Source organism: Trachemys scripta, chromosome 1 (assembly GCF_013100865.1).
Source record: "Trachemys scripta elegans isolate TJP31775 chromosome 1, CAS_Tse_1.0, whole genome shotgun sequence".
Lineage (NCBI taxonomy): Eukaryota > Metazoa > Chordata > Testudines > Emydidae > Trachemys > Trachemys scripta.
The window spans coordinates 97,703,995-97,730,176 of NC_048298.1; the positions used below are offsets into that span (position 1 = coordinate 97,703,995).

At 40.6% G+C, this 26,182-nt stretch overlaps 2 protein-coding genes across 7 annotated transcripts; one reads left to right on the forward strand and one right to left on the reverse strand.

Annotated features, from left to right (window-relative positions):
- Positions 1 to 25: 25 nt before the first annotated feature.
- TDG (thymine DNA glycosylase) lies at positions 26 to 21,360 on the reverse strand. 6 transcript variants are annotated; one of them, XM_034778565.1, is made up of 10 exons: positions 21,207 to 21,360; positions 15,285 to 15,433; positions 10,250 to 10,467; positions 9,651 to 9,720; positions 6,101 to 6,236; positions 5,931 to 6,013; positions 5,753 to 5,847; positions 4,429 to 4,600; positions 3,966 to 4,094; positions 26 to 2,353 (listed from the first exon to the last, which is right to left on the reverse strand). In XM_034778565.1, exons 1-10 carry the CDS (start codon positions 21,317 to 21,319, stop codon positions 2,220 to 2,222), a joined length of 1,299 nt encoding a protein of 432 aa, XP_034634456.1. In that variant the 5' UTR covers positions 21,320 to 21,360; the 3' UTR covers positions 26 to 2,219. The 6 variants fall into 6 exon arrangements, with proteins under 6 accessions (XP_034634456.1, XP_034634487.1, XP_034634477.1 ...); XM_034778596.1 differs by lacking the exon at positions 21,207 to 21,360 and adding an exon at positions 21,083 to 21,151; XM_034778586.1 differs by lacking the exon at positions 21,207 to 21,360 and adding an exon at positions 19,447 to 19,488.
- A 68-nt stretch (positions 21,361 to 21,428) lies between these two features.
- C1H12orf73 (chromosome 1 C12orf73 homolog) lies at positions 21,429 to 26,043 on the forward strand. The gene is made up of 3 exons (XM_034778641.1): positions 21,429 to 21,586; positions 22,012 to 22,162; positions 25,520 to 26,043. The coding sequence occupies exons 2-3, from the start codon at positions 22,055 to 22,057 to the stop codon at positions 25,613 to 25,615; spliced, it is 204 nt and encodes a 67-aa protein (XP_034634532.1). The 5' UTR covers positions 21,429 to 21,586; positions 22,012 to 22,054; the 3' UTR covers positions 25,616 to 26,043.
- Positions 26,044 to 26,182: the final 139 nt, after the last annotated feature.

Below are 26,182 nucleotides of genomic sequence, written 5' to 3' on the forward strand. Positions count from 1 at the left end.
AATATCACACTAACACAATAAGATATTCCAATACAGTTCCTGATTTTATTGTGAAACATCTTTAGATTTTCAAGATGGGTTTAAAACCTCCATGTTACAGCACCAATTTGAGAGAATGCACACGTTACTTGCCATATTTAATTAAATGGTCATTGTACATTTAACTCTACTTTATACCTACATAATCTAGTAGGCGCCTCTGTCAAAGAACAAAACTTTCCCTTCAAATTAAAAAAAACATCTTTACAGAAGTTATGTACTATTGCACTATCTACTCAGCAATAGTAGTTACATGCTTCACATACTTTTGTTGAAAAATAAATTGAATTGTTACAAATCCCTGATGCAAGGCACTTTTGAGCACCTGCAGGAACATGTCCATGTAAACAGTGATACATGATACAGTACATTTTAAACAACAAATGAACAATTTCCATATATCTTTGACCATATAATGAACAGCTTTACACTGAGGCTAACAAACATGATCAGAACCACAACGCACATTTTGTCTTGATTTAAAAAGTTCTCTTAGGACTAAGACACACAACTGGGGAAGAGAACTGTAAACATCATGCCTGCCTCCCACTAAGCTGGCAGTGTGCTTCCTGGGTGTGTGAGATCCAAAGTTGTTAGCAGGCTTAGGTTCTACATTACCTGGATCCACTCAATCCATGATGGCAACTGCCAAAGTGTGGAAGAAAGGATAAAGTTTCTGGTAGTGTAATATCTGACCAGTTTGGATTAAGAAGATACAGTTTGTGCATATTTCAAGTATACAAAGCACCTACTCTCATAAGATCACCAAAACATTAAATGTTTTGATCAGCTTATTGCTTTTACGTCAAGCCATATCTTCCCCTTTCTATTCAAAAGAGAGAAAGACAGTGATATTTTATACCCAAGCATGGAAAACTCATTTCACTCCCTGAATATTACATTGGCCACATTAGTCAAAGTTTGTCTAGAAACACAAACTATTTAAGTACTTTAGAAGACTGTATTTTCCAGGGTTGACTTTATATTCACATAGCAGCTGTCTATGGCTTTAACTTCATACCATAATTATTTTTGGGGGGGAGCAAGGAGGAGAAATCCTCCTAAGCTCTTAGAGATAGTTCTCAATTCCTTCCCATTTTGGAAAGGAACTGAACATCTTAAGAATTATGCTCAGTCCTGTACCAACCCTGCTAGTTTTCCCTTTTGGTGACATGTGCAAATAAGTGTCTGCTCTTAGATTTTACAGGGAGTACGGCCCTCCCCATTTTCTGCAGGGATACTCTCTAATCTGGCCAGTACTGAGGTATTCTCTCTCCCCCCATTTAGTGCTATTGCTGCACTATAAGGAGCTGTTCAGTGTAAACCAAGTGGGAAGTCAGAGACCAGCCGTAGAGGAGAGGGAGGGCACTTCAGCTCCACAGAGCTCAACAGGCTCCACCTTATTTCTTAGAAGGCGAAGTTGATATTAGGCAGTCTTATTTCAAGACAACTAACCAGGAGCCTTCAAGCCCTGTCCACACTCAACAAACTGGATTCTCCTCCCCCCTTTACAAGGTGGGGGAGATGAGGTCTCAAGTCTCTTAGAGCTCCAGGTGCCAAATGGCAAATGAGCTGAATGGGGATGGAGCTTGGAAAGCAAAGTGGGAAACTCTCACTCGTGGCAGAGAACAGAAGGCAGGCCTTGAAAATGCACAATTCATGTAACTATGTTGACTTTAAAAAGCCCTATTCCCTGTGAGAGCAAGGCTACACTCTCAAGCAACAGTGGTAATCTTAATCAGCAAGTGGCTTTCATGTTCCCATTTTCCTCTCTCTACATATAAAAGGGTTATGAAATATCCCTCCATATGAAGGAATCAGTAAAAAGTATAATTCCACAGACTACTGCACTACAAATTACAGAATTAAAGTAACCCCAAAAGAAATCAGTCTTCACATACGAGAAAGCAGTTTGTCATAAACTGCAAGAAATGTTGTAAGTTAAATATAAAACTCATATACAAAAAGGGCTACCTTTATTTTTTTTCTTTTAAAATGTTGGACATTTCCTTAAAAATTACCTGCTTCATAGGATTAAATCTACCACACAATTTGTTTGGACTATAATAAAATAACAGGTAAAATACTATTAAAATGCTTCAGTTAGAGAACTGAGGTACCATTCTTGAGAACTGCATTAAAACTGCAGCATTTATGCACAGCTGCCAAAGAGGCAGCTTTTACACACTGCTTTCTTCTTGTGCCCCACTGTTACTGAATTCTGGAATCTGGTCTGTGAAGGACTGCATCATCCACTGTCCATTAGGAATGTCACCAAAGGATGACCCCCCACTGTAGCCTAGATTGTTCGCTTCTAGAAAACAAACAAACAAACAAAAGTATTACTAGTTTAGCTGGCATCATAGCTGTAGGAAAGTTTCAGAAAAGTTCATTTTGATGAAAGAATTTTCCAAGCATTTCCCCCCCCCCCACACTTTTCAATTAGCAACTCCTTTTCAATATTTACTTTTGATCACTCTATAGTCCATGTTAACTTCCTAAAAAATGAAGTATGTTTATTTGAATTGTGACTAAGTTTGAGCAGAAATCAGTTGTTTCACTAGCAATGAACACACCGAAAACGCATTTAAAAATCCTCAATTTTGTTTGTATCCTGCCTACCTAGTCTTCATAACCCCACACCAAACCCCATTGTGTTCCAGCTATTATAGGAGAATAAGAAATGAAATGAACAGGAAGCAATACAGGCAGCAATCTACATCAGAGCGCAAAATTAGGACATGAAATTTAAAGACCTTTATCAGAAGTTGGTAATTATTCATTAGTTCCCCTATATAGAATTTAAACCTGTTCTTCAGCTATGACCAATGGCACTTCCTCCATTTTTGGTTTGAAGTGAAAACCAGAATTCCTAATTATGGCTATTCTGCTACAGTCAGAGTTCCAACTCTCATTCTATTCTCCCCTTGTGTTTTTTCTGTTGCTAATAGTTTTCTCAAACTCACTTGGGGCTGAAATTGTGTATTTGTGAAAGCTCTGCAAGACAGCAGCTCTGACCCAGGTCAGGACACATTCAGGCTCCACAGCATACATAAGTTCTATGTTTCTTTTTTTCTCCCCCACACCCAATGTCTCTTTAAAATTAGAAATCCAAGAAAAAGTTAAGTGCAAAACCTAGTTTTGATGTAAGGTTAAGACAATGCTCTCAAAAGTTGGAATACCAAAAGTTAAGGTTTCCTACACATCATTAAATGGGATACACTATATACAGTCTGTGGTTTTGGTGGTTTTTTTTATTTTATTTTATTCCTCAGTCTTAACAGTGTATTAATACAAAAAACTGCTTTGACACTAGCCTTCAAAATCAATTTATGAAGTTATATGGGAACCACAAACCATCCTGATACAGGAAAAATACATTTGAATACATCCTCCATCACCAGTAGCAAGATGAACAGGATAATCTTATTTCTCTCTTTTTTATCACTTGTCAGGTCCTGCTATTCTTAGATTATAAATTCAGAGGTAATGACTATTTCTTTTGTAATGAAAAGCACTATGTAAATTTATGGCAAAAAATGGTAATTATGATGCTCTTCTAGGCTGTTTCCATATATGACTTGTAAATGATTACAGTTATTTTTACCCAACAGATTTGTTTAAGAATCCCTAAAATCTGATCTTGGGAAAGTTGCTGAAGTTGCAGAAAATATTTTATTTAAATGCAAGTGAATGTCCAGGAAAAAAGAAAAAAAGTCTCCCCTCTTTCCCCCAAACAGAAAAGGGGCCCTAATGTCCATATAAAATGATATAGAAGAAATTATAAATTTAACAGTTTAAAGTTTTGAATTACAACAGCATTTAAACAAAAACTGCCTGAAACAGTAGAAATGCAGAAAAATAATCCTACTATATTTTCACATGTGAAAACTTGGGAATTAAAAGCCACAAGTATCACTTTTTACCTGTTCCATTTGAAGCGAAGTTACACTGTTCATGCTCATAGGGGGTTTTCTCACTATAAGCACCACCATATGCTGCTTCGTAACCTGGATCATATTTTTCTTCTTTAACTGCCATCTTTTTAGCATCCTCTAGAGAAAAAGGCCTCAAATATGTTAATCTTCAAGATAATAGTAAACCATGAACATCACATCACACAACACTGTATACATGCAAGTTCTTATCCCACCTTCCATGAGATAATGGGTAATTAAGATTTTAAGAAAAGATGAAATAAGTAAAATGCTTAGTTCTACACAGTCTGTTGTAAATTAGAGGGACTATAGTTACATCTTTCCTATAATACTTTATTTCCTTATACCCTGATAACTGCTGGTTCTATATATTATTATCTATCTCATATCAAACCTCATGATATGGCTACCACATAAATTTTAAGAAAAGATTACCAAAAAAGCACTATACCTTGTGCAAGCTGTAAGTCAAACGTATACTGCACCTCCTGCACCTCTGTGTTTGGCGTAATGCCTTTCAGTTGATCCCTTAAATCTTTAAGCTTTATGTAATAATGAACTTTATCCTGTGCACGTGGGAACTGAGCACATCTTGCACTGGATGATGGCATAACATAGCAGAGCTTTAACAAGAGAGACAACAAAAAGGAAGCAATGTTAAATTAGAGGTCAGTAAAGCATACAATATGTAAAAACTCAAGAATAAGTAAGCACTTAACCACATTTATATTTGTAAGCCTTTGTACAAACATTAATTCATCCTCAGGAGATGGAGTAATATTTACTTCCTTGTTTTCGCTTACCTGCTGAGGATCTTACCTCAGACAGAGAGGTAAGATCATCAGCTGACAGAGCTATGACAATTTACACCACCTGAGGATCTGTCCTAGAAAAACTAAGATTTAAAACTAACTCAGAAAAATTAAGTGACTTGTCCAATAAAGTACAATACTTATTTATGACTAATATAGTATTAGTAAGTTTATGTATTTATTGCAATATTTATTAATTAGAACACAACCAACATGTTATATGGGGTTATTTACCTTAAAACAGATACAATATTAAAATTCAAGATGTCCATCAAAGGGGTATTTTAAGAACAGTTTGTGGATCAAGTCTATGTATAGTCCATCCATGCTAGTACTTTATGGTCCACTCATTACTTACAGTCCATCACTAACCCACTCTTCCTCAAAGAATTTTATTGAAACATCAAAATTCAACAGAGTGCAACTGCAAGTAACCTTTAGAAGACTGCATTTAAAAGTACCGATCACCTTGCATGCCCAGATACAGCAATTTTGTTATTAGCTCTAATAGCACAGCGCCTGATGATGTGTTCCCTCCCTCATGCTTGGACTAGTGTCATGGTCATCCTTGAGTCCATAGGCGCTGACTTCCCCTCTAGCCGGGAGGGGAGGGGGGGTGCTCGACCCTCCCCTCCGCCCCAGGCCCTGCTCCCACTCCACCCCCTCCCCTAAGCCCCAGGCCCGCCTCTTCCCACCCCTTCCCCCAAGTCCCCGCTCTGTCCCTTCCCTGCCTCCTCCCCCTCCTTTCAGCATGTAACTATCCTGCTGACAATAATACACCATTTCTAAAAGCAAACCTATAAACCCCTACAAAAGTCTGGCTGAGGAAAGGATTATATTTACCCAATCCTATTCTCTTCTGTTTAAATAAGACCCCTTCACTTCCCCACACATTTTGGGCAAAAATCACCACTGGTGGTAAGTGGGTTTCATTGGTGTTGAAATAACTTTGCAAGAACTTACAGTTTCTGTGTCTGGGACTTTGTGAGGCTGTAATCCAAATTCCAATTTTTTAACTTTTACTCCAAAAACTTCTTTACTAAAAATGTCATAAATACCTAAAATGAAATGAAAATAGATCATTATATGCGACATAGAAGGCTGCTGGAAAGAGAGAATGATTCAAAACTAAGATTCTCACATTTTCCATTAAAAACGGCTATGCGAGGTTTATACTTTTGCAGTTTCTGCATCAGAATTCGTCCTCCTTCTCGAAACTCTTTGCTAAATGAGAAAAAACAATTGCATTCAAGACTAAGACCTTGGCTACTACTCACTGTTTAAATATGGTACTATCCTGCATTTTCCTACCTGGAGAGGTCTTTGCTACCTGGTGTTGTTCTTTCCACCATGTTTGTAAATCCAATACCATATTTTTGTGGTAAAGTGTGGTCATCCATATGGTTCAATTGTTCCTCACTCAGCCCAGACAAAAAGAGACACTTCCCTGTGAAGAGAGAAGATACAAGTTTACTCATATGCATTCCGAAATACTTCAAGGTGCCAAAATACTATAATGAAATATTTATTTCTAAGGAGATACTAAAATGAAGAAAAACATGAAAGCTATTTAAAAAAGGGACTGCCCCGTATATAGTATTGGAATGCTAAAGAAATACTCCATGTTAAGCAAACATCATGTATTTCAGAAGATGATTGCCTTGTCTACATTTATTTATTTTAAGACTGCTTATAGTGAGCATTGTTTCTATACCGCTTCAAGATAGAAAATCCCTGCTGAAAAATGTAATGCCACCACCCGATTCCTTGTTTCCATAAACAGGACTTTGTTCCTAAAAGTTAAATTTGGAGCTTTAATTTTATGCCTGAAGTAAAAATGGAACAACTATGATCAATATCTATTTCCACATTATTCTGTTTGGTTCCTCTTGTGAAGCCCAGGACCACAAAGTTAGCATTAGAAGCATTATCCTAGGTACGGAGAATTCATTGTAGTGCTGGAGAGAACACATTTTCAGCAATTTTTTCCTTTCTGCAAGGGCTATAAAAAAAAAAAAACAAAAAAACAAAAAGAGGCTCCCAAAACAAAAAGCAACAACAACAACAACAAAAAACCAAATGACGCACCACTACAGACTACCAGAGGTTCAAAACAAAGTGCAGGAAAAGAAAGCAATATTGTTCAAGCAAACAAAGTTGAAAGGTTAGTTAACTTTATAATGAAAGTCTTAAAAAAAAAAAAAAAAAAAATCTAGGCTGTTCTGATATTAAGCAAGTTGACACTGTTCATGTTAGGAACCCAAAATGGTGCAAGCCCTGGCTAGATATGAGATCTCCTCTGAACTGCTACGCATGTTCAACACATCCCCTGACTTTTACGGATCTCTATATCATGTCTTCAGTCAGCAACCAATCATATTTTTACTATGAAAGCCACTCCCCTTGATGTTCATCTGTTATTCTCCCCATACTTAAAAACCCACACCAATTACCACCATTTCAGAGTTGTTTTTTCCCGTTATATTTTTCGGCATGCCTATTGTTAGTCTAATTTACTAACTTATCCTGCCATCACTTGTCTATTTGCATTGGCCATGGATTGTTTGAATTTTAATAAGTAGATTAACATTTTATTGTATTTGAGTCATGTTATGTGCTGTACATGTATTGCCATGGAGCTCTTCAGCATAAAGTAAGCACACTTACTTTTTTTATACTTAAGTTCTTATTTTACATATTTCAGTACTATTTCTGCCTCTCACCAATTTTTGATGTAGCGTGAAAAGTTTAAAATAAGAAGTTTAGTTTGTCTCACTGTAAACAAGCATCTTCATACTACATAATGGTTTTATCAGCATGCACACATTTGGACTGATTCATGGTAAAATATACATTAAGTCAAATGCTCATTGTGATGCTGGCAGATTAGATGCCAGCTCTTATCCAGGCTGCACGCATTAGCTAAGAACTGACAACCTCATAGTTGGGGACCAGATGAGGTCACCTGTATGTTGGTTTTGCTCAAAACAGATATTAGTCTTATAAGAATGTATTTAGTGTTTAAACGCTATGAAATGCTTGTATGTTGCTGCATGCATTAATCTCACTTATAGTATCTATAGCCCATGTTATAAGGTAGTATTTAAGTGTTTGCTCTGAAACGGTAAATCTCTCCAGTCAGGAGAAAAACATTATCAAGTGTGAAATACTAGATTGTCACAGGAGGTGTTGTCTCCTGCCCAACCAAAGAAGGCCCATAGACAGTGACAAACCGCTGTGGAACATCAGAGGACAAAAGACTGTTTATTGCTCCCCCTCCACCTAAACTCGTCCCATCATCTTGTACTCTGGGGGAAAGGAATACAAATCCCTGTCAAGAAGAAACTGCATCTTTTTGAACTCTGAAGGGCCCAGAGACTCTAAATTGAAGCCAGACATCCCCAGAGATCCTCCAAGGTCTGCCCTGAAAGACAATTGGAATAGATAGATCACTATAATTCTATCACTCTTAAGATTTAGATGCAAACTCATTTGTATGTATGTTTACTTGCTTTAACCTGTAAATAACATTTATTTCTTTTTTCTTAGTTAATAAACGTTTAGACAGTTTATTACAGGACTGGCTATAGGCACTGTCTTTGGTGTAAGACTTAGGGTACCAATTGATCAGGGATAAGTGACTGGTCTCATGGGACTGGAAGCAACTTGAATGTGGTGTGATTTTTTTTTATGTAAGTGACCATTTTCCACTAAGTCCAGTTTGTCTGGGTGGCAAAATAGACTGGAGAGTCTAAGGGTACCGTCTGGGACTCTGTTAAGATTGTTGTAACAATCCAGGAGTTCACATTTGTTACTGGCTTGGTGAAGTCTAATTATAGAACAGTAGGCCAGTTTGGGATGTCTGCCCTGAGGTAGGCACTCAAAGTTGTGAGCCACTCTAGACAGCGTGACACTCATTTCAGAGGAAAATAAATGAAAAATCCACTAACACAAAAACCCAGTACAAGATGTAGGCACCAGACTTGTGTCTCATACACAGCCTTTAATCTGGATTTATCACTCCTGTTAACATCAACAGGTGCTCACACAGATCAAGGGCAGACAGTCTTTTATAAAGAACCCTGAAAACAAGCTATGCACCTACCTACAACAGGAAGTGGTAGATAAGTCCTAATTTGTGATTCACTGTAAACAAACTAAGTCAAATTTTGTACTTCTCCCTTCTACCCCAATAGCAACATTCAGATGAAAAATGAAAGAGTGTCCAGAATTATTAAAATAAATATGAGGCAGTTGTAAAGATATGGCAGTATTTTTTTTTTTTAAACTTCAAATATGGTGTACCATTAATGTTAGAAACTACCAGTTTGGTGAATTGGAAGGGGAGGGGGAAAATGGGTTTGTGTTTTATTCAGACATCTAGGTGGTTTGTTAATAAAGAGGTAAATACAGAATTGGAAGGGCATTCAGAAAATTATATTTGGGAAAGATGGGTTTTGTTTTTTTTTTTCTCCTGTTTTTATTCTGAAAGCTGGTGACTGCTGACTGCTGACATTAAAAAAAAGCCATGAAAACTCAAATACTTGTAATTTGATTTAATTATATGCTGTAATAAACTAAGATTAAACAAAACTGTTTTTTCCAATTATATAATCCTGTAACTATGTTTACATAATTCTGAACCCGCATTTATAAACAAGACCAGAGGAATCATTGATGATCCATCTTTCTTTTGTTTGTGTGGCTTTATATGATAGAACATTGTAGTATGTGCCTGTCATTAAATTACAGACAATGCTGAGTGTTTAAAAAATTGAAAATACAAACAGCCTCATTTAAATTGTCACATTATGACAGAATTCTGCAAATCCCAATAAAAAGGAAAGAACAATAAACTTACAAAAGTGGTTTCCAGGTCCAGGGTAATGATGACCTTTGTAGGCTGCCATTAAACCCGGGTTTATGCCAATCTACAGAACAAAGCATTAGTAAATTGTAGCTTCAAAAACATAACTATTAAAATAATGAAGAGAAAAGGGAATACGTTTAAACTGATCTAATTTCTTGCAAATCTTGCATAATAATGCATTTGTCAAACCTATTAATCACAGCTCAATTAACAATTTTCAATTATTTCAAGATTTAAAAAATTTAAGACAAGATCTCTATTTATAGGTATAATGTTATAGCATTACCGCAACATATATTTTACAACAGTTAGGTGTAGCACTTAGGGGGAAAAACAATAAGGAAAGAACACTCAATAATAGTATGAACAGTTTTCACCTTTCCTCATATTTAAATTTAAGATTTTTTCATAAACCAGAACGCTGTTACTATAATCCTGGACAGAGAGTGCGAAGCTACTGTACACAAACAACAACTTGGATGTTACTTTATCCTGTGAAACCTCAGCATGAAAATGCTAGATAAACAGTAAAGTAAACCATAATTCATGAGTTACAGACTTCAAAATGTTACTTAAAATGTATGACTTACAATTACAATATCCAGATTGAAGGTCAAAATATCAGGAAGAGTCTTGGTCAAAAGTTCAGCTTCAGACACACCATTAAAACGATCCACTTTTCTTTTGACTTTGAATGTATCTGTGATCTTCTCTTGTTTGCCTTTTGATTTAGTTGATTTAGCTGCTTTAGCAGCCGGTTTTTTTGGCTCTGTTGATTTGTTTTTTCTCTTCCTTCCCTTTGAAACTTCTGAAACACAAAGTAAGAGATTCCTTTTTGCATGGCTTTTCTAAAAGTGGAGAAAAACTGTTTTTAATAATATTGAGGTCAAACATTAATACAAAAATATGCTGCTCAAATTTTAACTTGTCTACTAAAAACTGTTCTCATCTTCATAATATTTATGCAAAATAATCCTTACATAAAACAGCCTTCAGCTGAAACTCTGTATTCCAGGTTCGATCCGTGAACAGCACTAGCCCATGTCAGAAAGTGAAGTTGTGGAGGTTTAGGTTCATGCTGACAGACAGACAGTACTGGCATATTTTGCTTTGACAGTTGCTGGACTCGTAAAAGGGGAGCATTTGGTTTCATTTGCTAGTGATGAAAATTAGACTCATTGTCCAATGGAGTGCTACTTTTTCTCACTGGGAATATCACTTGACAGGATCCCCTAAATCAAAACCATGGTTCTGGTTTAATGAATATTACACACAAAAATGGTTACTTTATAAAAAGTGTAAGATGTTCTCAAGAAAAGTCCACATACAAGTTTCCTACCATTCCGCCTTATTAACTATGCCTATTGCTAATTATTTGGCCATCTGGGACTTTACTAGAGAATTTAAGTTTTACGGATAACCCTATATAGACACACATCATAGTTCAGCTATAAATTATAACTGACTTGAAGAGTTACCCGCTTGATAGCCACAGTAAATACTGGGAGTTTCTCATATTTTCTTATATGCTTAGCTGCCCCTATCTTATCCCACTATTTGAGAATTGTTCAGAAAACAAACAAAACCTTTAAAAGTTCTTCCATGTTGAAAATACACACAGAGCAAAAACTACATGCACATATAACCAGAGTAGCCACTATGAATGCATAGTAAAACTTATTTAAAAAACAAAAAAGGCCACCCAGCTCATATTGCTTAGATAGCAGAGCAGACAGCCTCCTCGGGGAAGGTTGGCACAACTACTTTGCTGACCAGCAGCTAAAGAGCAGGTAATATTTCAGAGAAGAGGGATCTCAAATAAATTTGAAAATATTTGGTCTGACTTTCTAAAAATCTTTAGTAATTTCAAGCAGATGGAAACTGAGATGTTGCTCTCCTTTCCCCTCCATGCCCCCCTTCCTTTCCTGTTCTTTTTGTCTCCCTCCCCTTATTCTTGGGACAAAAGTCAATATAAATTGGAAAAAAAAAAAATCAACCCTGACCAAACTACCACTACTTCAGTTCTCACGGTGGAAGAAACTACAATGTTGTGGCTACAGAATACAAATCAAGATAGCAGTAGCCACACAGATAATTTAGGCTAATATGTCATATACATCAGTCCCTTGGAAACACTTCAAGAGGTAAGAAAATTTCAAAAGTTTTTCTTTTGTTCTGTGGGTGGAGTCAGAAGCAGTGAAGTCTAAGTTCTACTCTGCTATAGGGGACCTCAGCTTTTATTTTATTTATTTATATATATATATATATATATATACACACACACACACACACACACACACAGGCTGATGACTAGAGAGCACAGTTTCTCAGCACCTAGCATACTTCAGGGTGCTGAGTGAATGGTATATCAAAAGAAAGAGGGAAGATAAATAAAGATAACATACAAGATATAAGCTTGCCTCTACCACAAAACCAGCCCTACAGCATATTGTGCAATTTTATTTAGATTTCCTCTAACAGACAACCCCCAGTGAGGCATAACTTTAAACTTGAGTGCACCATTATCCTTTCCATTTGACAAAGTGAGACCAGAGGGGAATTTGTTATCTAGGATATATATGAACAGAAAGTAATTCATGCAGTTGAGAAAAATCTTTATAAACGTATAGCCTAAAATTTCTATATTTACTATCAGTTCGGACACTACCTTGGTCATGACATGTGATCCTAGTGATGACTTTCTGTCCACCATCCTAACATAGAGGAGTCCGGTGGCACCTTAAAGACTAACAAATTTAGTTGGGCATAAGCTTTCGTGGGTAAAAAACCCCACTTCTCTGAACAATCTGTTAGTCTTTAAGCTGCCACTCTGATACTTGACATCCTAACATGGTGACTCTAATGAACAGGGCTTGAAAAATTCAAATGCCCATTTAACAGTGGCAAGTGGTAAGTCTAACCCCATCAACGAATTTAAAAAAATAAAATAAAATAGCTTAAATTTTGCAAACTTTCAGCATGAGGATAATCTTTGAGATGAGAAAAATATAATGGAGACACACTGCCTTCTTGAGTCTGCAGACATCCCTGGTGCATCTGTGGCAGAACTGCAGTGGGCAGCAGTGAAACTGTCAAGAATCATGTTAATTTCACATTCTTCTTGCTGCTATTTAGGAAAGCTATGAACAACAGCAGTCAGGCACCGAATTATTCACAAGGAAGTAGGACCCAAAAAATTGAAGTCTGTGGGAGCAGCAGAACAACCAATTTCCCTCTCTCTTCCGCTCCTTTGCCAGTAGTCACAGAATAGAAGAGACCCACCCTACTCCCAGTAGCCAGACTCTCAAGGGAGAAGAGCAATGTCTTCCTCAATCCCAGCAGCTAAAACCGGGTTGAATTTCAATTTATCAGACACCTACTACCCAGACTATCACTACAGATGGCGCTCCCAAGAAGGGTCCAAGGACAGCATCCTAACAGGAAATCCCCAAAACCTCTCCCTTCTCAAGGCTGGGAGTTGATGGGCTTCTCACTGGAGGAGTCACACCACCCTGGTCTTTCATATCTATCTCGGGAGAGTAGGTTTAGTCCTCTTGTTAGCAGGTGTCTAGTTAGTTTTTCAAGCCCTGCTAATGAGCCTGTGGAGACTTCACCTAGTTCTCAGTGTTCACAGCAAGACCTGGAATAGCTCAATAACAGAACACTATTGGAATACCTAAAGCAAAATGGAAGTGTAATTAAAAGACACTGTTTCCTCATCACAACATGTAACTCTCCCCATGCAAGAGATGCCTAACTGTACTAAATACAATATTATAGTTGTGCACTAACTGTAGTGAATAATATAGTGTCTGTTAGAGTGACCAGAGAATTTACTGCTTGAACTAGAAGATGAAAATTCACTATACAATTTCATCTTGCCAAGGGTTACAGCAACTATTGTGAAAGTAAATATTTATGTAGATGTGACACACAATTAGGCCTGGGATGCCATCATCCCAGATTTAACATTCTTGCATTATGTTAGCATTATTCAAGTATGCTTACTACTTGTAATGTCTGTCAATGTGACACTATTACACAGGCTCCCATTCTGGCATACTTATCACCAAAACTAATAAATAGAAGATATACACCTCTACCCCGATATAACGCGACCCGATATAACATGAATTCAAATATAACGCGGTAAAGCAGTGCTCCGGGGGGGGCGGGGCTGTGCACTCTGGTGGATCAAAGCAAGTTTGATATAACGCGGTTTCACCTATAACGCGGTAAGATTTTTTGGCTCCCGAGGACAGCGTTATATCGGGGTAGAGGTGTATAGGAAGAAGATAATAGGGGTTACCTTAGTGTTACCATATGTCCAGATTTTCCCGGACATGTCCGGGTTTTTGGGCCTCAAATCCCCGTCCGGGAGGAAATCCCCAAAAGCCGGACATGTCCGGGAAAATAGGGGGGGAGGGACCGGCGGTGCTCGGCCGGAGCCGCCGGGGCCGAGGGTGGCCGGGGGTCGGGCTGGGGCCGGGGTGCTCAGCCGGGGCCAGAGCCTGCGGTGCGGGGCCCACTGGACAGGGGTGCTCGGCCAGGGGCGGCGGTGCGGGGCCCGGAGCCGGTGGTGTTCGGCCGGGGGTCGGGCTGGGGCCGGCGGTGCGGAGCCAGGGGCCGGGGTGCTCAGCCGGGGCTGGAGCCGGCAGTGCGGGGCCCGGGGCCGGCTATGTTCGGCCTGGGGCCGGCCAGGGGTGCTGGGCCGGGGCCGGGCCGGGCGGGTGGTGCTCAGCCGGGGGCCGGCGGTGCGGGGCCCGAACCAAGCCAGGCAGGAGACGCCGGGGCCAGAGCCGCGCCTCCTCGCGCCCGCCCTGCCCCAGCTTGCCTGCTGCTTCAGGCTTCTCGCGAATCAAATGTTCGCGGGAAGCAGGGGAGGGGGAGGAGCAGGGGGCAAAGAGTCCAGGGGAGGGGGTGGGGTTGGGGCGGGGAAGGGGCGGAGCCGGGCCCCCGGAGTGTCCTCTTTTTGGACACTTAAAATATGGTAACCCTAGGCTACCTAGAAATGCCCAGAGCACAGAACTGAAATGTATCTCAAGAAGTGGTTTCTAGCCTTCTCATACTTGTAGGTGGGTTAAAGTTAGTTTTTAAAATAGTAATTACAAATTCAGATGATTATAATGCACCACAAAAACACAGTAATTAAATATGTAACCCTAACAAAGACTTGCAGTAAAACAAGAGCCTACTATGTTCATTTTACAAAATTGCTATGAACATTTACTAGCTGAAGCAAAAAGTCTAGCTGCCGGCCTTTTACCATGTTGACTAATTTAGAAAAAACACAACACAAAAATCAACTAATCGTAGTTTACTCACCTATGAAAATTATCACTCATCATGAAAGATCAGAATTTGGCAGGCCGGAGCAATGTCAAAACTATAACCAGGGTTTGCTTTGTATTTTCCTATACACATGCAGCATGTTACAAAACACAAGTTTCTGAACACTTGTTCAAAAAGTGCCAAAAAGAGAAAAATCAGGAGATTAGAGAAGCAAATTATTAAGACAAATCATCCTTGAAAATCAACTATTAAGTATCAATTTCATTTTCAGCCTCGTTAATCAAGATTTTAATTTTATAAAATATATAGTTTATATTACTTTGGTCACACTACCTTGAATAGGTTCTTGAGTAAAGCTTGGATCTGGAATGCCCTCTACAGTCTGTTGTTCATTCATAATTTCCATGTTAGGAGCTGCAGTCATCATTTGATGGAATGGAAATGTATAAAATGCTTGAGCTTGCTGAAGAGGAGAATAATATCTTTAAAAAAAATAATTAATTGTTAGCCATAGAACATTAATCTCTCACAACTGACTTAAGTTTATAACCTGTTCAGTACATTACTTAATCAAAATAAAAGCATGGCATTCTTAACCAGGGTTGGCATACACTGCATGTTATATTCTCCAGTTACAGTCTATTACAGCAACATGTAGAATATCCAATTCCATTAAATGGCCAATGCTTCTGATCACATAGTGGGAATCAAACATTGCTGAACACCCCACCTCCCTTTTAATTAATTTAATATTAAGCATACAAGAATCAGAATATTCCAGTCACATTAAATATACGTCTTATTTTCCTCACACTTTTCTATAACTCAATTATAACTAAAGGTTGCAATTCTTTCACAGAGGTCACAGATTCTGTGATTTTCCACAACTCCCGCAGCAGCTGGACCAGCTGCTCAGGTACCCCACAGCCAGTCGCACTGGCCACTGCTGGAGTGACCCAGGGCCAGCTACTCCGTCGGTCCCCGGGGCCAGCCGCACTGGCTGCTGCTCGGGTGGCCCTCGGCATCTGGCTCTGGGGTGCCCTGGGGACCACCTGAGCAGCAGCTGTCTGGAGAGCAGTCCCCGGGAGCAGCAGCTGGGGGGGGGAGGGGGGAGAATCAACCCCCAGCACTGGAGCAGAGCCCCCCAGGCAGCTCTGGGTTGATGGGGTCAACAAGCACGTGGACCAAGGGGATCCAGTGGATATAGTGTATCTAGATTTTCAGAAAGCCTCTGACAAGGTCCCTCACCAAAGGCTCTTACGCAAAGGAAGCTGCCACGGGATAAGAGGGAAGGTGCTCTCATGGATTGGTAACTGGTTAAAAGATAGGAAACAAAGGATAGGTATAAATGGTCAATTTCAGAGTGAAGAGAGGTAAATAGTGGTGTCCCCCAGGGGTCTGTTCTGGGACCAGTCCTATTCAACATATTCATAAAAGATCTGGGAAAAGGGGTAAACTGTGAGGTGATAAAATTTGCAGATGATACAAAATTACTAAAGATAGTTAAGATCCAGGCAGACTGTAAAAAGCTATAAAAGGATCTCTCAAAACTGGGTGAATGGGCAACAAAATGTCAGATGAAATTTAATGTTGATAAATGCAAAGTAATGCACACTGAAAAGCATAATCCCAACTATACATATAAAATGATGGCATCTAAATTAGCTGTTACCACTCAAGAAAGATCTTGGGAGTCATTGTGAATAGTTCTCTGAAAACATCCACTCAATGTGCAGCAGCAGTCAAAAAAGCGAACAGAATGCTGGGAATAATTAAGAAATGGATAGATAATAGGACAGAAAATATCATGTTGCCTCTATATAAATCCCTGGTACGCCCACATCTTGAATACCCGGTGCAGGTGTGGTTGCCCTATCTCAAAAAAGATATATTGGAATTGGAAAATGTTCAGAAAAGAGCAACAAAAATTATTAGGAGTATGGAATGGCTTCTGTATGAGGAGAGATTAATAAAACTGGGACTTTTCAGCTTGGAAAACAGACGGCCAAGGGGAGGTCTATAAAATCATGACTGGTATAGGGAAAGTAGATAAGGAAGTGTTGTTTACTTCTTTGGCCTTGCCTATGCTACCAAAATAAGTCGACCTAAGTCAGTAGTTACTGCAGTGGTTCATGGCCATACTATGCCCCCTATGTCTGTGGTGCGCATCCTCACCAGGAGCGCTTCCACCAACTTAACTGTGGGGGGCACTGACAGTGGTGAGTCCTGTGCAGAGCGGACAATTAACAGGAAATTTAAATAATGCAGCGCCTCCACAGACACTATGTCACCATAACTACATCAAGCAAAGTGCTACACCTCTCGCAGAGGTGGAATTATTAGGTCGGTGTAGTGGGGGACCCACATCAGTGGAAGCAGTGGTTCCCAAACTTTAACAACCCATGAACCCCTTTCACTAAAATGTCAAGTCTTGTGAACCCCCTTCCTAAAAATGAATATTTCCAGGGATTTTCTCCCGTACCTCAGCATAAATTATAAAAGCAGTGATCTTGGAAATATAAAATTTGTTTTTATGACATGCTTATTACACACTATTTATTATTATTTATCATTACAGTATTTTTAGTACATTATGAAAATAGCAACACTCTTCCAAGATCTCACTTCTGTAGCTTGTATCACTTTTGATTAAGCCTGTTATAAGACAAGGCTCCTATCAGAGGTGCCAGTGGGAAAAAGGGGTACAGGGGCAAAGCCCCTGCACACTCCAGGAACTGGGGAGCACTGCTGGAAAAGTGGGGGGGGCATCATCAGAAAAAAAAGGGGAGGGACCCATGGGGGGGCACACAGACGTGGGGGCAGCACATGACCCTCGTCACGCCCCCCGCACTGGCGCCTCTGGCTCCTATGTTTCATTAAGGAGTATCAGATGTGAAATAGCATGAAGGTATTTAAGAAGCCAACTTAAAGAGATCGTCTTACACAAGCATTGAGGTCTTGAGCAGCCCAGGCAAACAACGTACGTTACAACAAAGCTTAAACTTGTTCTTCGTAATAATTTAAGAACAATGCTGGCAGCCTATTTAATTTTAAAAACAGCAAAATATATCTACCTCCCTTTCTATTTCGTATAAGGAGTCTTGAAGTTTAAATCTCCTCAGTGTGATAGCAGATCAAAGCAAGCATATCTTAGTTCTTGGAAGTCCCCAAGGCTCTGGGCTGCTGGCCCCGTGCTCCCTACGGATAGCTCTGTCCGTCACTAAGGATTCCTCCCCCCCCCACCCCCAAGAACCCCCTGTAACATTTCATGAACCCCCAGGAGTTCACAAACCCCAGTTTGGGAACCACTGAGTGGAAGCGACATTGCAGTGTAAACACTTACAGAGTTAGCTTGATATAAGCTGCCATACAATGACCTAACTCTGTAGTGTAGACCAAGCCTTAGAATTAATTGATACAAGTGGATGAGATAACATCTGTTATTGGACCAATTTCTGCTGGAGAGAGAGACAAGCTTTCGAGCTTATACAGAACTCTGACCTGAAGTAGAGCTGTGTGAACTCAAAAGCTTGTCTCTCTCACCAACCAGAAGTTGGTTGAGTAAAAGATATTACCTTACTACCTTGTATCCTGGGACCGACATGGCTAGAATAACACTACATACAGACGCCCCCTGGGTTACACAAATCCGCACTTACGGAAAAAGTTCCATAAGCTAGAAATAGGGGTGGGTTTTTTTGGTGTAATGGTCGGGTATACGTTTCCGAATTACGCAAAATACAGGGAGCGTCTGTACAACAATGAGAATTACCTGACTTTTGCCCACTTTGAATTTACTTAATCTTCCATTAAATTATTTTATTTAACACATGCCGAATGTGTGAAGCATTCTGGGTTGCAAGATGGTATAGGTTCCTAGGTGATTTGAGGCAATTAGCCACAGCGCACACTGTTTAGCATCTTTAAGCAATATTGTACCAAGCACTGGCCAGGGACATCAGTGACACTCCTGCAACCCATACACAGAGACTCCTACTCCAGATATGCCTCCCCATATAGACCTGCCCAACATAGAGTCCCTGCTCAATACATCCCCCACATATGGGCACAAACTCCCACTCACAGATACAGGTCCCTGCTCCAAACGCCCTTAGGCTATTCAGACAGACACCCCCCCACACACACACACACATCCACAGTCACCTCCCGCTCTACCCCCTTCACCCTCCGCGGACAGACCAGCCGAGCGCCCGCTGGACACCATCCCTGCGGCTGCCCAGCCCCCCCGCCTACGTCACCATGCGCGGGGCCCGGCCGTTGGGAGCCGGGCAGCCGGCTTGGGGGGCTGAGCAGCGGCAGAGGCCTCCCCGCGCCAGGCCTAGGCCCGGCTGCCCCGTGTACCTGCCCGGCTCCTCGGCTGCCATCCCCGGGCGCTGGTGCGTCCGGCCTAGCGGGCTGCCGTGAGCGCCAGCAGCAGATCCCGTCCGCTGCCCCCTCCCCGCGCAGCCCCCCCCCCGTCCCTTCCGCCTCTTACACACAGCGCCGCCGACCTGCCAGCCGAGCGAGCGGTCACGTGGGGCAGGGCAGCCAATCCGGATCAGGCACCCGCCGGGCCATGACCACGAGGCTTGCGGGGGTGGGGAGAAGGCAGAAGAGGCGAAACGGGGTGAAAGGAGACGGGACCAAGGACCGGAACGTACCACCTGTTGGATGACTGATTTCCCCCCGCCCCGCAGCCTGTTAAATGACAGACCAAGACAGACCCAGGACGCTTGACATGCGCCGGGATTGTGTCATGGCTCCAGTTTTCTCTGACTCTCTCCCACTTTCAGGCCTTTTCTCTTGGCAGTACAAGGGGGGCGGGGGTGGTCACCGGGCTACATTCGCGACTGGGTCCACACTAGACATGTTCACAGACTCGAATGCGAAACGCTCTGAGATTCTTGGGGCTAGAGAGAGGGGATCCGTAATCTATTGACATGCCTAGTAAATGGGGCTCTCAAACGGAGCCACAGTGAAGTAGGATTCGGATGAGAGGCTGGGCTTTGGTCACAGTTAAGGCATCGCTGACCATAAGACGTTAAAAAGCGCCTGTGTACTTCTTATTTGGGAGAATAAAGACAGAATGTGATCAGTGTTTGCCAGACAGTCCATCTAACCTGCCCATACTACTGGTTGCTCTGTGCACATCAATGCAAATGCATGCCCCCAAAGTAAAATCACACAAGGCAAGAGAAGAAATCCAATAAGCAGTCTTTAGTAACTGTTAAAGGACATGCCAAAGCCTTTAAAGGAAAATACCACTGTATTCCACAGTAACAGTTCTTAACACTGCAGCTTATAGAGTTATGATAGAAGACTAGTATATTTTCATATGGCTACTTAAAGACCAACAGATTTATTTGGGCATAAACTTTCATGGGTAAAACCCTCACTTCTTCATGCATCTGAAGAAGTGGATTTTTTACGCACGAAAGCTTATGCCCAAATAAGTCTGTTAGTCTTTAAGGTGCCACCAGACTCCTTGTTGTTTTTGTGGATACAGACTAACACGGCTACCCCCTGATACTTGACATAGGGCTACTGTGGCTCTGATAATGCAAACATTTGTACCTATGCTTTCCTGTATGCATCTGACTAGGCCCATTGGATCCAACAGGGCTATTTATGCTTAAAGATAAGCACATGCAAAAGTGCCTTGCTAGATCATGGTTCACACAAATAAAGTTAAGATGGCATGTAAATGTTTGCAGGACTAGGGCCTATACTGTTGTAACAAAACAACTAGTGTTACCATAGAACTACAGTTCTCCTATCACAAAGCATAAAAAATCCCAAGTCAGGTCCCAAATATGAGACTGACATAAAAATATTTGTCTTCTTATCTTTGAGCCTTTAGTTATCACATTTCTCCCCACAATCACGAGGGTTAGAAACTTTAAAAAATAAAATAAATAAGTAAACCAAAAGCGGAGATTCCCTCAGAATTACACAACGTCAAGAACTCGGGACAACTAATGAAAAATACCAAACGTTCTGAATCTTGGCAATTCCTATACTGTTCCTGGATTGTTAACATAACTACAATTACTAGTGTTAGGCGTTACTATCCTATTAATTACTACAGTATTTTATTGTTAATGTAATCACTCAGTTAATGCTAATCTTACCTCAGGGGGGTGGCTTGCTACAGTAGGCTAAGCCTTTAGGCCACTGTCGTGTATTAAGGATAGAGCAAAGAGTCTCTGAGGGATGCGTTAGACCACTCAGGGATATGAATGAACACAGACTTACGGAGCCAAACAAGGGACCAGTGAGGGTGCCTCCCTAATCACCGCAGCATCCTCTCTCCCCAGCCAGTTTAGAAAGGGGCCTTGCAGCAGCGGCTCCCTATGGGGATCTCCCATTTGCGGGGAAGCGAGGACAGACCGGCAATGGACGTAGTTCCGTAGCAGCTGCTAGAGTCACGTGAGAGATGACATGCATGCCCTGAGTCACATGATTTGATGGGATTTGCTCAGCTCCTCCTGCAGAAGGACGGGTCGGCTACCTTGTCTCCGTGGCCTTGGTGCTGTTCTGAGCGGAGAGCCTGTCATCCGGGACCTCCTAATGTTGTGTCCTGGGCAGAGAACAAGTGCTGTCAGTCCGGCGTAGTAGAGTTTTGCTGCATGCAAGTAGGTGCATTTTCCATGCCTCAATCACCGGGAAAAGATGGTGTGTGTAGCATGGTTGGGTAGTGGGGTTGTCTCCAGAATTTGTGGAGCTGCCTTTGGGGTAAGGACAAAGAATCCTACCGGCTGATGTCCGCGGGAGGGAGCGGTTACCTCTGTAGTGTGTTGAAGAGATTTGAACTTTTTAAAAGCACTGTTTCTTCTTTATCTGCTTTTAAACTTTTTAAGTGAGGCTCCATTGCAAAAGGCCCCCCCCTCCCCATCGCAAAAGGCCTCCCCTCCCCATCTCTATTTCCTACCGAAGGTGGATGTGTTTTAACCAAACGCGGTTTCTTGTTAACAAATTCTAATAGGGCGAATTGTATTTCAGAATGGACTAGTTGGCATACTAATTATTGCAACTTTTCCCCTCCTAATTATTCACTCAGTCAATTGGAGTACTCAAATCTCAAGTGCTGTCTGCTCTTCATCATGCCTGCTGGGGTATCTTGGTCTCGCTACTTGAAAATGCTCAGTGCAAGTACATTGGCTATGTTTGCAGGTGCAGAAGTTGTGCATAGATATTACAGACCTGATCTCGTAAGTGATTTAAAGTTTTGATTTTCATTTAATTTATAACGGCTAAGTAATATGTGTTTTGAAATTTCTCCTATAGGAATGCTGTTCAGTGGACATTGTTAAGGTCACTGTGGCAAAAATACCAAAACACTTCTATTTCAAAATGTTAATATGCTTGTTTGTCAGTCCAATAATAAGGAAAAAGAGGCAAATATGTGAAGCTGCTAGAAAGTCATGTCTCAGGATTTTTCCTCAGTTTTGAAGAGCAATGTGCATCAGACATTAAAAGAAATTATCTAGTTTACCCAGAATGTAAAACATTCTGCATATGTGCAATGAAAATTGGCACTCTTCTTAGCATATTTTTGTCAGAGTAAAGTTACCTTTTCTATGGGGTTATAAGATTCTTTTCCACTCTAGACTAGAAGAGCTAGAATCCCATGTCAGTAATACCTACAAGATTTTTTCTTTTTTTTTTTTTTTTTGCTTAAATCCGAGTCAGCAGTTAGTTGCTTTCACAGCTTGGTTGGGAAGCAGATTGTAGTAGTAACACGACACCACATGCAGAGGTAGTAGTTTTTCCAGGACCTGAAAGTACACCTCTACCCCAATATAACGCTGTCCTCAGGAGCCAAAAAGTCTTACCGCGTTATAGGTGAAACCGCGTTATATCGAACTTGCTTTGATCTGCTGGAGCGCGCAGCCCCGCCCCCCGGGAGCACTGCTTTTCCACGTTATATCCAAATTCGTGTTATATTGGGTCATGTTATATTGGGGTAGAGGTGTATATAATAAACCTTCATTTTTAAAGGCATTAGACACAGAACCAGGAAAAAGTAAACTTGTTTTATTAAGACCTAAAGCTCAGAAGTGAACTTTTGGGCAAAGTTGGATCTACTTATGATTTGGGTGGAAAGCATGTGAAATTTTTGTGAATTTAATTCTAAACCAGGTGAAATGCTACAGTTTTGGCATAGATTTGTATTTTGCTTTGTCTAGAAATTCAAAGGGTGAAAAATCTATGCAAATCAAATGTTGGAAAAAGTATTGCAATTGTTTGACATCTGATTCTTACAGCTTGCTTTTTACCTTCTATATTTTTCCAAGCTCTTGACTTTTACAACCTTTTTTTTCCTTTGTCCCTTTTACACTAGGAAAACATTCCCTCTTCCCAAATATTCCTTTGCTTCAAAAAATGGAGCTGAAATTAACATGGCTTTGTTGCCTTGTTTATACACTAGCATAATCTACTATTACCATAGCTGTGCAGATGCAAAGTGTGGCTGCATAAAGCGTAAAGTATCTTATGTGGCTTCCATTTAAACAGTTGCTGTCTTATTCACGCAGTGGTAACCGAGCCTTTATTATCTTCTCAGATGGATCTATTTATGCTCATACTGTAATATCACACACTCTTTCTATTTAGTCTTCCATCTTTTCCACAAAAGGAGAGGAAATAGAATCAACATTTTGCTGTTCAAAGCAAATACATTAAAAAGAAACTGAATTTAATACTTAAAATCTGCAGTGCTGGAGAGTGATGTTCTGGCATATTATGATTTTATGGCAATATCAGCACAGGGTACTCCACAGTGTCCCACCAGTATGCCTTCTCCCTGATCTGGAGGCAATCCTTCGAGGGTTTCCATGCCTATTAGATCTGTTTCCATGCCTATTAGATCTTTGGCTTCTCTCATAAGGCTGCTGACAAAAGTACCAGTTGCTGTGATAGTAGATGTGTCCACACTGCAATTACTAGGTACAGGGTGGTTTCATTTGAACCGATTGTCTTAATCCAACAGCCATCAGATGGTAACTGGTGACCTGGTTTAAACTTGAACCAATGCCCTACAACAGGGGTCAGCAACGTTTGGCACGCGGCTCGCCAGGGTAAGCACCCTGGCAGGCCGGGCCAGTTTTATTTACCTGCTGATGCGGCAGGTTCGGCCAATCGCGGCCCTCACTGGCCACGGTTCGCCGTCCCGGGCCAATGGGGGCGACGAGAAGCTGCAGCCAGCACATTGTTTGCCCGCGCCACTTCTCGCCGCCCCCATTGGCCCAGGACAGCAAACCGCGGCCAGTGGGGGCCACGATCGGCCGAACCTGCTGCGTCAGCAGGTAAATAAAACTGGCCCGGCCCGCCAGGGTGCTTACCCTGGCGAGCCGCGTGCCGAACGTTGCCGACCCCTGCCCTACAGCTTCTGCAACCTATAAGCCATCCCACTCTGTCTGTAGAGCTTTTGTTGTTTAAACTTGTGTAACTTTATTTCAAAAAGTGGTGGGGTAGCTCTGCCTTCTAGTAGAGGAAACAAAAGACCAGTTTCAAAATAGGAATTCTTTAAAAAGAAAAATTATACTTGAAGAATCTTCCCATAGTTTTAGAGTGATACTTTTCCTACCAGTACATTAGTAATTAGGAAGTATATAGTAATTTTATGAAATGGTTTCTTTGACATATAATGACAAAACAAAATGTATAGCTGTACAAAGTGCTCATCTGTAGTTATTTAAACTAATGAAGACTCTAAAAGCTTATAGCTTTAAAAGCAGCAAAGATTAAATAAAGTGAAGGTTTTTTTTCACCCCCAGTGTAGGTGTTTCATCTTCAAGACCAGTGTGAGGGCTGTGAATTTCCACTATCACCCCTGTTTGGCATGAAATCTGAAGCTCCCTTTGGCAAATTAAATGTATACTGGCCACATAATACAGCTACTTTCCTCTTCTGAAGAGTAGAAGAGGCTCTTGTTCCTGTGGCCAAGCACTTACCATATTCTCCCACCATTTTCAAATTGTATCTTTGGGAGTCCTTATGCACATGCACCCTGACCAGGTTAACTGGAATGGCAGTTACAAAGGTGGATGACTTAACTGAAGTGAGACAGCTGCTTATCAGGAAACCATGTGGCAATACATGATTAAGGGAAGGATACATCAGTTTGAGCTATATTCTTAAGGGAGATGGTGGAAAAACAGTTCACTCTAGATCTCTAGTAACTAAAATGCCAGCCACATTTATAATTTCCTATAAAATAACCAGGTTTCAGTGGCTCTTCTCCATCCCTGGAATGGAATTTAGTACTGTGGGAAGGGTTCCTTAGAAAAGGTATTCCCCGCCTCCCCCAAGATCAAGTTGTTCCAAAGGACTAAAGTCAAATTGCCAGATGCAAGAAGTTGAAGTTGAATTAGAAAGAAATTTGGTTGATGCTAGAGATCAGTTTAAAATTAGCTCAAGAAAGAGGGAGACAAAATTGTAACTTGAATGTAGTGTTCTTTTCTGCCTCTCAGGGGATGTCTAATTTTCTGTTTTGTTTAGCTCCGTTTTCTATATCTCAGTCACAGATTTTGAGCACTGACATCTTTGTTTTATTTATTTTATAGACTATACCTGAAATTCCGCCTAAGCCTGGAGAACTGAAAACGGAACTCTTGGGTCTAAAACAAAAACCAAGCGAAGTTCATACTTCACAGCAATGACCACAGAATATTGAAGTCATGAAGGGTAGCATTTTCAGAAGTGCCTAAGTCTCATTTTCCTACGTGATTTAGGAACCAAAGTCATTGGGACTTATGCACTTCTGAAAATTGTACCCAAGTCCATGTATGAAATGCTGTAGTCCTGTAAATCTATATTTCTATTTATTTAAAACAAAAAAACTTGTATGTAAGAAATAATTGAGGAATCCTGTTTATCAGAAATCCAGCCAGTTGTTCATTAAAAGTCCTTGTATTTTTGTTTTCAGAAGAATATAATTTTTTTGTCCTGATTACTCTGTAACAATTTTTAAAATCTATTGAAAGTATAATTCATATTGGCTCCTAGTCTAAATAAATGTTATTAGGAATTTGAAAATTAACAAGATTTTATTAGGATTAATGTAATAAAAATTATTGTAATTACAGAATGCGCTGCAGACTCAGAAGTCATCTTCTTTAGTACAGATCACTAGAAGTAGTGGCTTGACATTTTCTGTAGCACCACCACATTGAATTGATTAGCCTTTTTTAAAAAAAGTTTAATTTTATATAAGTGGACATTTAATA